Genomic DNA, 12,054 nt, shown 5'->3' with positions numbered 1-12,054 from the left:
ACAGTGCGACGCAGTGGAAGATTACCTCGATGCCGGTTCAATTGTCCGTAACTCTGTTTCTTCTACAGCTTGAACCTGTCAGTAACTTTGTTAGATTCCCGTAATTGTTGTTTTGTTAATATTGTAGCCTTTTACACTTTCAAACATTTGCAATGTCATGCACCTCATTAGATTTTGCATTGTAGCGGTGGCATCCCGCCACCCTTTCCTGTCTACTCTTTTCACTGATTCATTCTGTGGGGCTACAGTAGTGTAATGGTTCCTTAACATCGAGTTGTCTTTGGATCTGAGAGAAAGTAAGCTGTCAGGAACATGCTGTTAAGCTGTGCGAACAAGCAGCGCTGTCAAAGTGTAGGTTACCCACTGCAAAACAAGTGACATGCTTGAGCTGTTATTCCCTCCCCGTTGTGTGCGTAACAGGTTTTCTCCAGATCAAACACAAATAGGTATCATCCATCTTCGCTTACCTCGGTCCCCTTGCACAAGCTGGCTATCTAAGGAAGTGTGTGTTAATGCAAGGGACCTCCGAATCCCAATGTGACAATTTGCAAAAGAGCACACGTTTGTGCACAAAGAAACCAAATAGACGAAATCCAAATCAACTACACTTCCATGCATAATGTTGACGAGAAATTGCGCACTAAGGCAGCCAATAGAGCAAATTCTTGCGGTAGGTTGTTTGACGTGCTGGAGTCTGCACTCACTAGTGAGCTTCTTCCTGAGTTACAACAGATTAAGTTATTTAAGGCAGTGTTTGTGGTACAAAATGCTCCAGCAGACACTTGTGATAACAATCAGTTCGTTGGCAGACATGCTCTCCTCCTTTCCACCAAAGATATTCGACTGCCATTCCTACATTCTCGCCTAGCCTCAAATGGATTCAAAGTTGGCTATCCGAAACGTCTCACCTGACGATTTGTGTTGATCTAGTGAAGGCCACAGAGGCTATGGATTCAGTTGCACGCCGTGTCAATTCCGTCTAGCGCAACGAACATGATGCCCAGTGCACAAAAGCAGAAAAAAATATATATTTATATATTCTACTCATAAAGGTTCTTAACCGATGATGGAGAGGCTGTGAGTATTATGAATCCGGAGCCAAAGTAGGCGCTCTTTGCCTCGCATCCACAACTTTTCTGCGGCGGGGAGTCAGAGTGGGAGACTTTCCACTTGTGCCATATTCAATTGTGACGCGTGCTTCAATCGAAATCAAGCTGCTAGGGTTTCAATTGAATTAGGGCTTGCCCCTAGGAAAAGTTAGGGTTTCTTCCAAGGGGCACCGGTCAAGCCAACAGAACCTCAGTGAAATTCTTAATGTAAAGCTATAAAGCAGTATCTCAGTCCACCAGTTGACTAATCGTACCAGGTCCAGATTTAGATCATCCTTCTCTGCTTACATCCATTCAGATGCAAACACATGCACTTGTTTCGTGAGGTTACCACCCAACCAGAAGCAGGGTGAATAATTATTAAAAGCGATTATGCTCATAACTGTTTTTTCAAAACATTATCTTACTCCGAGTCAAATTTTGTGAACCATAATCTAGGAACAATCGTAGTGGAAAGTCAGGGGAAAGTGTTCTGAGGGTTAAGTTCCCAAAGGTTTATTCTCTCTACTAAGTCACAATGTATGAAAATGGATATTACATGATTGAAACCCACATTTCGAAGAAAATTTTGCGGAGATCTGATGCATTCAACGCGTTGAAGTTCATGCACAGGTTCATCTTTTGTCTGCGCAGGATGAGTTTTTTTTTACCGTCAGGGGGAGTGGGGTTCCAATGGAGGTTTAAGCAGAGCAACGACAACAGTTCATGCATCGCCAAGTTCTCCCACTGTATGTCTGGTTGCAGCGACGAGTTCTCACACTTGCCATACGAAAGGGTTGCCTTCGTTGCAGCCAAAAGACCCCGTTTCTCTCTCGTCATCGCTTCGCCGCATCTGCTGTTCATCCCCACGCTCCGCATCGATCGTACTCTTCTCTTCCACCATCACCATCTCTGTTCAATTTTATTCCTCTCCCGCTCTCTCTTCTCCATATCTTCTCCGCTCCGCTCCCTCTTTTGCATCATCTCTTGTCTTGCTCCCACTCACAAGTTCGGTGTCCACATTTCTGGACCGACTCTCTCGCTCCCACGGATTTTACAGGTGGTTCATCTAGGCTTGATTTTCGATGCTTTGAATCTGGGCTTTTTTGTTTTTTGTTTTTGGCGTGTGCTTTACACGTGGGATCTGATCGTGCAAATTTTAAATTACGACGGGGAATGAATGAGGTTGTAGTGTGCGAGGTTCTTGTTGGACAAAGTGGGGGTGATGGGGAGGGTCCTCGTGATTCAACGACCTGTGTAGTCTTCGGTCGGTAGCTGCGAGATTCGGTATTTGCATACGTTTTGAAGAAGGTGCGATTACACCGAGGATAGGTCCAATTGCATATTAGAGAGTTGATGGACATCGTTTGATCGTTAACTGCAGCGAAATAAGTCCATGGGGTTTTTAGGAAAGTTCTGGTTCATGTTGTTGCTGTCGCTGAATTGATGGTTTGGAATTATTGTTGAAGGATTTTTCTTTGCCTTCCCACAGTTCCTTTTTCTCGCAACGGATGATCACGTAGTGGTTTAAGGATGGATAGATTACGGGAATACTTTTGTTAGGAGACCAGGGAGGAATCATATTACCTTGATCCCAAAGTTGTTGGTTGTGTGTTCAGGAAGTGGAGTGATACATCGTCGCATAGTTACTGGGAAAATTGTAATTGCTCGTGCTCAGGCTGGAATTTCAAGCAAGTTGAGGATTGCAGGCGAAATTTACTGAAGTAAAATTCGCCAGGCGCAATGCAAGGTGCAATGCAGACAAAGATGTGGAGGGGAGAGCTGATCAGCACATCGACCCACTTTATAGGCGGCACTCGACTGCAGCCCAAACTAAACCAGGATGCAAGGAAACCCACGAAAAGTGAAAATTGTATCGTTCGAGTCTCCATGGAGCGTGAGGTCAAGGCTAAGGCCGCGGTTTCTCCACCCGCTGTTGCTGCAGACCGTCTCACTCCACGAGTGCAAGAAAGAGATGGCTACTACGTTCTCAAAGAGGAATTCCGACAAGGAATTAACCCCCAAGAGAAGATCAAACTTGGGAAAGAGCCGATGAAATTCTTCATAGAGAACGAGATAGAGGAGCTTGCAAAGACGCCGTTCGCGGAGCTAGACAGCTCGAAGCCTGGGAAGGACGATATCGATGTTAGACTCAAGTGGTTGGGTCTCTTCCACCGCCGCAAACATCAATGTGAGTAGAAAACTTGTGTGCTTCAAAAGTTGGCAGAGATTTTCAACTGGACAGTAGCTGCTGCGTGCACTAGTTCCTCCATAGTAATAGTTGCAGATGGATTGTAATTGATCTCTTGGGAAATGGCGTCTTACGGAACGAGTGTTGAGGGAGTCTGCAGATGGAAGGTTCATGATGCGGTTCAAGCTTCCGAATGGAATCACGAACAGTACACAGACGAGGTTTTTGGCCGAGACCATCTCAAAATACGGAAAGGAAGGGTGTGCAGATTTGACGACAAGACAGAACTGGCAAATTCGTGGGATTATGCTCGAAGATGTGCCCTCCCTTCTGAAAGGACTGGAATCCGTGGGCCTATCGTCTCTGCAGAGCGGGATGGACAATGTAAGAAATGCGGTCGGTAACCCTCTTGCTGGAATCGACCCCGACGAAATCGTCGACACCATTCCTATCTGTCAGGCGCTGAACGACTACATCATCAACAGAGGGAAAGGAAATACTGAGATCACCAACTTGTAAGTGATGAGTACAATTCGCTCTCAAACGATCGCAGGTTCGTCTTGTCTCTTGAACCAACAATGTGAGCGGAACTTTGCTGGAATTTGAAAACTTTGAATATTGAACTCCTATTTTGTCGTCGGCAGACCTCGGAAGTGGAACGTGTGCGTGGTCGGGACGCACGACTTATTTGAACATCCGCACATCAACGATCTTGCGTACGTTCCCGCAACCAAGAACGGCGTCTTCGGTTTCAACATTCTTGTTGGAGGATTCTTCAGCTCAAAGCGGTGCGCCGAAGCTATTCCGATGGACGCTTGGGTGCCGACAGACGACGTCGTCCCGTTGTGCAAAGCAATTCTGGAGACTTATCGAGACCTCGGGACTCGCGGCAACCGACAGAAGACTCGCATGATGTGGTTGATCGATGAGATGGGAGTCGAGGAGTTCAGAGCCGAGGTGGAAAGGCGCATGCCCAGCGGCACTATCCGGCGAGCCGGACAGGATCTGATAGACCCGTCGTGGAAGCGCCGGAGCTTCTTCGGAGTAAACCCCCAGAAGCAAGCAGGGCTGAACTACGTTGGTCTTCACGTCCCGGTCGGGCGTTTGCACGCTCCAGAGATGTTCGAGCTGGCTCGCATTGCCGATGAGTACGGCAACGGCGAGATCCGGATCACTGTGGAGCAGAACCTGATTCTGCCCAACATCCCGACGGAGAAAATTGACAAGTTGATGCAGGAGCCCCTCTTGCAGAAATACTCTCCGAATCCCACCCCCTTGTTGGCGAACTTGGTGGCCTGCACTGGCAGCCAGTTCTGCGGCCAAGCGATCGCGGAGACGAAGGCCCTGTCCCTGCAACTCACGCAGCAGCTCGAAGACACCATGGAAACGACTCGCCCGATCCGATTGCACTTCACGGGATGCCCCAACACATGCGCTCAAATCCAGGTTGCGGATATCGGATTCATGGGCACCATGGCTCGAGATGAAAACCGAAAGCCCGTTGAAGGGTTCGACATCTACCTCGGAGGCCGCATCGGCTCCGACTCTCACTTGGGAGAGCTTGTCGTGCCTGGTGTGCCTGCCACCAAGCTGCTTCCGGTGGTGCAAGAGCTGATGATCCAGCATTTCGGCGCTAAAAGGAAACCTTGAGATGCAAATCTGGGTATAGTAACAAAAAATCACTACTCGTCACACACACACACACACCGCTGATGTATAATTTACGTAAAACCAATCTATCGAATAGCACGATTCACAGTTACGAAACTCTGGGTAAAACCCGGTTATAAATTGATGACCATTCATTCGTCTTGTGCAGCCTTCCAGTGACATTGTCAGTGTCGGTGGGCATGAGCTCTGTCGCTAATCCCCACTTCTCCAATAAAGTTTCGGCAAATCTGTGCCCACATGAATCATGTTTACTCTTGCAAGTGCTTGCAAAACTAGAAAATGTGATCTTGTTGCACCCGGACAGATCTCCGAGCTAGAAACTGGCTCCGTAAGGCAAATTTCAATGCTGCGTGCATATCGAATCATCTACCTGGTAGATATTTGCCATGCGATGGTAGAAGTGGAAGGATACACTTCAGGAAACTTTGTAGTTGTAGTGATGCAAGGAGAAATAAGGTGGAGAAATTGATTAAGTTAGATTAAGAGTGTAATTACTTAAATGACGTGAAAACAGGTTTTTTATAGCAACTCTTTGCTCCATGTGCAGAACGCAACCTGCTATAACTGGTTATTTATTGTTGAATAATCAAAATTGGAAGCGTGAAGAGAAGTGGAGTACAGTGTAAAATTGATGTAATGTGTTTGAAGTGGAAGTGAGGGTCAACCACAATAAAGAGGGTTAAAATGGGCAACTTAAGAATGTGAAATGCCAAAATGATGTAAGGTGCAAAATGGGTTGAAGACAAGTGGCTGAATTAGAAAAGAAAAGAATAAATAGTTGAAACAGACAAGTTTTTACTGAAAAATTGTGGTTTGAGAGGAGAGCAAGAAGAGGTAGTGGGAGTAAGGAGAAAAATATCAAGTTAAAAAGAAATTGGACGCCATTAATTATTGTTCATTAATTTATTGCAATTTAAATTATTACCATATGGATTTATTATCTGCAACTGAAAAAACTTTTGGATTTAATTATTTTTATTATTAGCTAAAAGAAAAATTCTAAAATTAATCTTATTGTTTGTAGTATTTTATTCTTAGTCAATTTTTTGTTAATTATTTTTTAAATTATTTTCTCAATAACCTAGTAATTTTTTATATATTATTTTGAAAAATTATAATTGTAAAAAGGCATAGCAGTGTTGAATGAGTTTTAGTAAAGTTATTAATTAACAGTAGGATTTTATTGATTTAATTTGTACAAAAATATAAGTTTTAAAATAATCTTGGATTAACATTGTAGCAAGAAATATCATAGTATTTAATAAAAACAAAAAACTATGATTATATTTCAATTCATGGAGTTTTAAGTTATAAAATAACCTCCTATCGCGAAGCATTTTATTTTACTGTCACAAGAATTAAGATACTAAATATAATTTTCTGAGACATTGGTACGTACATTGTACTGACAATCAAATCTATAGAAAAGAACTGACTTTTAATGAATGAGTACATTTTACTTTTGAATAACATTAAATATACACAATAATGCCAAATGAGTTGTGTACGCATATTTAAGTTTCTTGTTTTCTGTCGGCAATTGGATATCAAGTAAAGGTCATATGAAAGCTTCGTAGAATGTCAATCTTACAAACGGTGGAAGATGCAAAGCTTATGAAGAAGTTTCATTCCATTTTATGATAGACACTGTTAGAGTGGTCACAGAGGTGGGTATGAATTTGAAGACATTTGTACGCGAGGAGACGGAGCTTTGATTCATTGAGATAAGAGCGGAGATAATTTACAACACCGGTAACGTATCCGAGGAATAGTAATGGTATGGTCCTTATTTGCAGACATTTGCATAGTTGTAAAGAGAAACAGATTCAATATATTTCGTGCAGAGCTGACAACGTTAGTATCAATTAGTCACGGAAAGTAGAATCAGTCACAACCACCACCGTCACATCGAACTAGAATATGGAAAGAGGTGTGAAGGTTAATACGTTGAAGCCTTTAGACGTAATGCTTGAGCTCTTCACCAATGAACGGTTCGGATTGAAAGGGTCATGTTACCATGACGATCCAGTACGCGGAAGAGTGATACAAATCTAGTGTACAATATATCCAACGGACTATTCGTGTGATGGACAGCTACGGTTCTAGATCCTAAGATTGAAAACAGATCCCAAAAATGAAGCACCCATCGGGAGAACGCTGGGCTTGCCGTTACATCTGTTGCCAGTAAGTCCGGCAACCCCTGGGGAAGCAGTTCCTGCATCTGGAGATCCAGACACCGTTTCGCTGTAAGATTTGATGTCAATCGGGTACACGGGTTTGCCATCCGGGTACAAGAGGCCCCAGTTGCGCTCGGTCGTCGGTCCAGGCTTCTCATTCTCGTTGAATAAGGCAAAGATGAAGGTGGGAATGAAGATGCCTGGCCTCAATGGTGTTCCCTTGGTGGGATTGCTCAAAATGTGCTTCACCAAGCATTGGTTGTAAGTCTTCGCATTGTGGATGTTTGCTCCAGCCTCTGTAGAGTCTCCAATAGTGGGCCACCCTGTCTCACTGAGGGCAATTCTCACGTTGCCGTATCCCACACCAGCCATAGCCGCTGCCATTGCGTCCAATTGAGCATCTAGAAGGTTGGTGTACTCGTTTTTCCCATCCGTCGTCAATGTGCTGTTACGAGAAAACAGGGCGTAGTCTAAAGGGATGGACTGGGTGTTCGCAGCCCATGCGAAGTAGGGGTAAACATTGACGAAGAGGTACGAGTGTGTGGCATCCAAATGTTTGAGCAATGGGATCATAACGTCAGTTGCGACGTTCGACCGGAACACCCCCTGGGAGGGAGGGAAGGAGTTGGTAAGAATGCCAAACTCAGCTGCAGTGGAGACGTGAATGGACGACAAGTTCCGGTTCATCAGGCTCTTGTAGATGTTCTGAATGGCCGGCACGACTTTGAGCCAGGTTGCGGAGAGATCTGCGTTGGCGAAGAGCTCGTTACCCACCATGATGTAGACTATGTTGGTGGCCGGGTAATAGGGGACGACGTTGGCAGCCACCCACGCATCAGCGGCGCTGGGATCGTTTGCGAGGGGAGGGATCTCATCGTTCCCCATTCCGATTATGAAATCTAGCCCTGACCCCGCGAAGGCCTTGATGGTCGGCCCGTCGTGATCGAAGATTCGCACTCTCCCTATCCCCAGATTCCTAATCAGTTGCACTGTCTCTTTCGCGGTGGGCAGATTGTCGCCAAGTCTACCATAGTTGATGCCTATCGTGCGTTTCTCTGCCGAAAACACGAACAAAAGTTCAGCATTCACGGAGCGAGCGTGCAGTTCAAGACGCAAGGGAAGGTGTCAGAATTTAGAAGAAAATCAGAAATTTGAGAGGTATCAGAGTGTGAGATGGTACCATTAGGATAGGTAGCGGACACTGGCACGAGATACGTGCTAGACAGCAAAACCAAGCAGATACCGAACGTCATCCATCGAGGCAAGGAGCTGGCGCTACTGCCGCCTTGTGGTGGATTCATTTCTATCTCGCCGCTGCCAATAATGAGCTCAGCCTAATCCACTCTCTCAAGGACCTTACTTCCCGGAATCAGATAATCTGGATAATCCACAGACCACGCAAAGATCTAATATATATATATATATATATATATATATATGTGTGTGTGTGTGTGTGTGTGTGTATATATGTATGTATAGAAAGAGAAACCGTGACACTAACAAATAATCACAAATGTACCTCACAATAAACCTGCTTCGGCAAGAGGAAGACGACGAGATCTCGACCCACGCAGCTCGACAATCTCAACCAAACGCACAACATACCATCAAAATCGCAACCACCTCCTCCGCAACCCACACCGCAGCACGCGACGCCAGCACCTGGAGGAATCTACGCGCTGTCACACAAAAATCAAAATTCAAAAAAAAAAAAAGACAGCGCTTCAAAATACAGAACGGAGCATTAAAAAACACCGCAAGTCGGAGTGAGCAACAATCGGCAATCGACGCACATGAGGGAGACAATGCAGGTGGCGGAGAGAAGAAGGGAATTCAGGAACGAGCAGAAGACGCAGAGGATGGAGAGCACAAGGGCATGGGGGATAGATAGTGGCCCAGCTACGCACTTGAAGGGGCCGGGCTCTGAGCCTGCATTAGAAAGTGACCGTTTCGGGAAATGAGCCGGCATTTGAACCACAATTTGTACATGTACATGTATAAATACATACAGTTATGAGTATATTCCGTACACTATCCCCAACCGTTATACCGTGCCGGGTCAACAACTCCGGTGGGGATCGTGTCAACGGTCCTGGGCCGTTGAAGTGGACCTGCCCACGTCGTCCTTTCGGCCGCTGGCTAAATTCAGATATACAGCAATTTTTCAAATGGTTGCACCCCAATTGTTATATTTAGTGAGTGGTGGTGAGTTCCAAAGGTCTCAACAACCTAAACCCATTTGTGCTTGTATTGAAGTAGTGGAAACTTGTACTGTTAGGCATGGAAAAGCTGTAACATGATTTATGGTGTAGGTTATGCAAGGCTTTTTGCTAGTTAACAATTTCTTTGATTTTGACCAATGAGAAGGCTTCTTTGTCTCTTTGTCATATAATCAATCTTCCTTATTATATAGATGCCAAGTTTAGATTGGTTAAAAATTATTGGCAAAGTTGGTTAAGTTGTAGTCACTGCCTATGAGGCTTTGCAAAGAGTTGGTGGTTAAATTTACACCCATACTGTAATACAACTTTTGAAAATTTGCACCAAGGTCTTTTTGTGGAATTTTAGAAGTGAAACATTATTTTTGTTTTATTTTTTTTATTTTTTATTTTTTTCAAAGAAATAAATGAGGTTTGATGTAAAGAAAATGATTTTGCAAAAGTAGTAGTGAAGAATAAAACTATGATGATTATCAACATTTGTATTCATTCTTTTTGAAAATTTCATAATACTTTGGGCAATTTGGTATAATGAGTGTTTGTAAAATTAAAGGAATTTTTTATTAGATCCAAGAATATATTAAATATTTATCAATATATGTATATCCATGTATATCATTTTTTAAAAAAAATGAAGGTTTCTCAATTTAATCTTAATTTAATCTCAATCTAAATACATAATCTTTTGTAGAATTATTTTTATTATTTAATTTAATATATTTTTAAATCTTACAAAAAAATGTTACCACTTAAACATAAGAAACAAGAAATAAAAACATAAACATACATAAATTAAATTTTAAATATCTACTAGTAGTTATATATAAAAAATAATATAATATAATTTAATATAATAGAAACTACAGTGATTTTAATTAGAGTATATATAAAAATAATAATATTAAATATATATATATATATATATATATATATATATAGAATAATTTAGAAATATTTTAATAATAATTACACATAATTCAAAAAACACTTTCATACTCAATTCTTGAGCACATTTTGATATGATGAAATAAATACATTAATTAAACCAAAAATACCTAAAAAAATAAAATATATTTATACATAAATATATACCTATAGGATTTTATTGTATCACAATACTATCTTTATTTTCTGAAGTTATATGTATGATCACACATTTCTCTTTAATACAAACCTCCATCTAGTCTTTCTTCAATTCCGTGAATTCACTTAAATAATCCATCATAAATTCAAAAACCATATTAATATAAATAAAATAGGTTAAATTTCAGATTTTTATTTTATTTTATTTTAATTTTTTCTTGTCGAGTCATATTCTTTTTTATATTATAATAAAATATTGTACTAGAAGTCTTCTTTTACTTACATATATATATATATATATATATATATATATATATGTGTGTATTTTTTTTTTCAATTTGTATTGTTCCTTTATAAAAATAATTTATATTGAATATAATGATTATTTATTACTAATTAAAAATCACTATTATCTTCTATCTAATTATCATCTATAATATCTTATATTATCTTTATATATATTATTATAAAATGAGAATTTTTTTTAGAATTGAATATATTATTATAGTTTTTAAATTTTTATATTTTATATCTTATTATATTTTATGATATTCTAATATAATATTTTTATAAAAAAAAATTATAAAAATAAAAAAAAATTATCTTTGCAAAAATTACTTTATATAATATATTTCCAACACCTTGTATAATCCATAATAAATTTAAAAATTTCTTATCAAAATAAGTCATCTATAAAAGTTTAATATGTCATCTTTTCACAATCATTTAAAAATATAGTTTCTAAAAAGATTTTTTAAAAAAATACACCAAATTTATAATAATTAATAATACCATTTATCAAGTATTATACTATTCTATAGTAATAACAATTATAAATTTTTATTCATTTTCTTATAAACTTTTTAAAAATTATTTGTTTCTACCATGGTAGAATTTAATATAAATTTTAATGCTTTTATTTATATAAATTAAATGCTAAAAATTATTTGATGAAAAAAATATATCACAATATTTTTTATATTTAAGTTATCAAAAAAAATAAAAAATTAAATTGATTAAAGAATTTTTTAAAATTATAAATAAAAATTATATTATAAATAAAATTTAAAATAAATACAATAAAATTTATGCATAATAAACCAATGTCAAGGACATGAATCAAAACAAGAAGAAGCTTAAATTTTTATAAATATTCTAAATATTCAAGAAAAATAAATATCCACTCCAAAAGTAATATATTATTAAGACTAATATGGCTATTGCCAAAAGATAAAAAGAGTATAGATCCTTGAAGCTAGACTAAGAACAAGAAAGAAGTTGATAAGAATGAAGAAGACTTCACTCTTGCCTCTATATATACTATTTAATTAAGAGCTACAAAATGATGTTCTATAGGACTTCCAACACATGTCCAAATTATAAGACACATGTTTTAACTTGTAAGGCAAGTTTTTTATATGTGTGCCACATAACTAGCTTACTCTATAAGATATAAATACAACTGATATGTGATTAACTTGTTGACCAAGTTTCTAATCTATAAACTTATGTAAAGTCAAAGCTACATCTATGAAGCTTCTAAGAAGTATTCCTAAAAGATATTATAAAATAAATCTATTTTTATTTACTTCTATCTAATCATATAGGTAATTATTAGAATAAAT

At 39.4% G+C, this 12,054-nt stretch overlaps 2 protein-coding genes across 8 annotated transcripts; one reads left to right on the top strand and one right to left on the bottom strand.

The window, feature by feature from the left end:
- Window positions 1-1,830: 1,830 nt before the first annotated feature.
- On the top strand, window positions 1,831-5,196 carry LOC112293556 (ferredoxin--nitrite reductase, chloroplastic). Its single transcript, XM_024543114.3, has 4 exons — window positions 1,831-2,148; window positions 2,708-3,279; window positions 3,440-3,794; window positions 3,924-5,196. The coding sequence occupies exons 2-4, from the start codon at window positions 2,832-2,834 to the stop codon at window positions 4,927-4,929; spliced, it is 1,809 nt and encodes a 602-aa protein (XP_024398882.1). The 5' UTR covers window positions 1,831-2,148; window positions 2,708-2,831; the 3' UTR covers window positions 4,930-5,196.
- Window positions 5,197-6,883: 1,687 nt separating this feature from the next.
- On the bottom strand, window positions 6,884-9,082 carry LOC112293067 (glucan endo-1,3-beta-glucosidase GV). 7 transcript variants are annotated; one of them, XM_024542121.3, is made up of 4 exons: window positions 9,035-9,082; window positions 8,647-8,806; window positions 8,308-8,505; window positions 6,884-8,182 (listed from the first exon to the last, which is right to left on the bottom strand). In XM_024542121.3, the coding sequence occupies exons 3-4, from the start codon at window positions 8,426-8,428 to the stop codon at window positions 7,053-7,055; spliced, it is 1,251 nt and encodes a 416-aa protein (XP_024397889.1). In that variant the 5' UTR covers window positions 8,429-8,505; window positions 8,647-8,806; window positions 9,035-9,082; the 3' UTR covers window positions 6,884-7,052. The 7 variants fall into 7 exon arrangements, with proteins under 7 accessions (XP_024397889.1, XP_024397887.1, XP_024397891.1 ...); XM_024542119.3 differs by lacking the exon at window positions 9,035-9,082 and adding an exon at window positions 8,921-8,991; XM_024542123.3 differs by lacking the exon at window positions 9,035-9,082 and adding an exon at window positions 8,921-8,991 and having other exon boundaries at window positions 8,733-8,806.
- Between the last annotated feature and the right edge of the window lie 2,972 nt (window positions 9,083-12,054).

This window comes from Physcomitrium patens, chromosome 16, assembly GCF_059467195.1.
Source record: "Physcomitrium patens ecotype Gransden chromosome 16, ASM5946719v1, whole genome shotgun sequence".
NCBI classification, from domain to species: Eukaryota; Viridiplantae; Streptophyta; class Bryopsida; order Funariales; family Funariaceae; genus Physcomitrium; species Physcomitrium patens.
The sequence above is the reverse complement of the archived record's forward strand: the minus strand, read 5'-3'. Positions and strand labels throughout refer to the sequence as shown.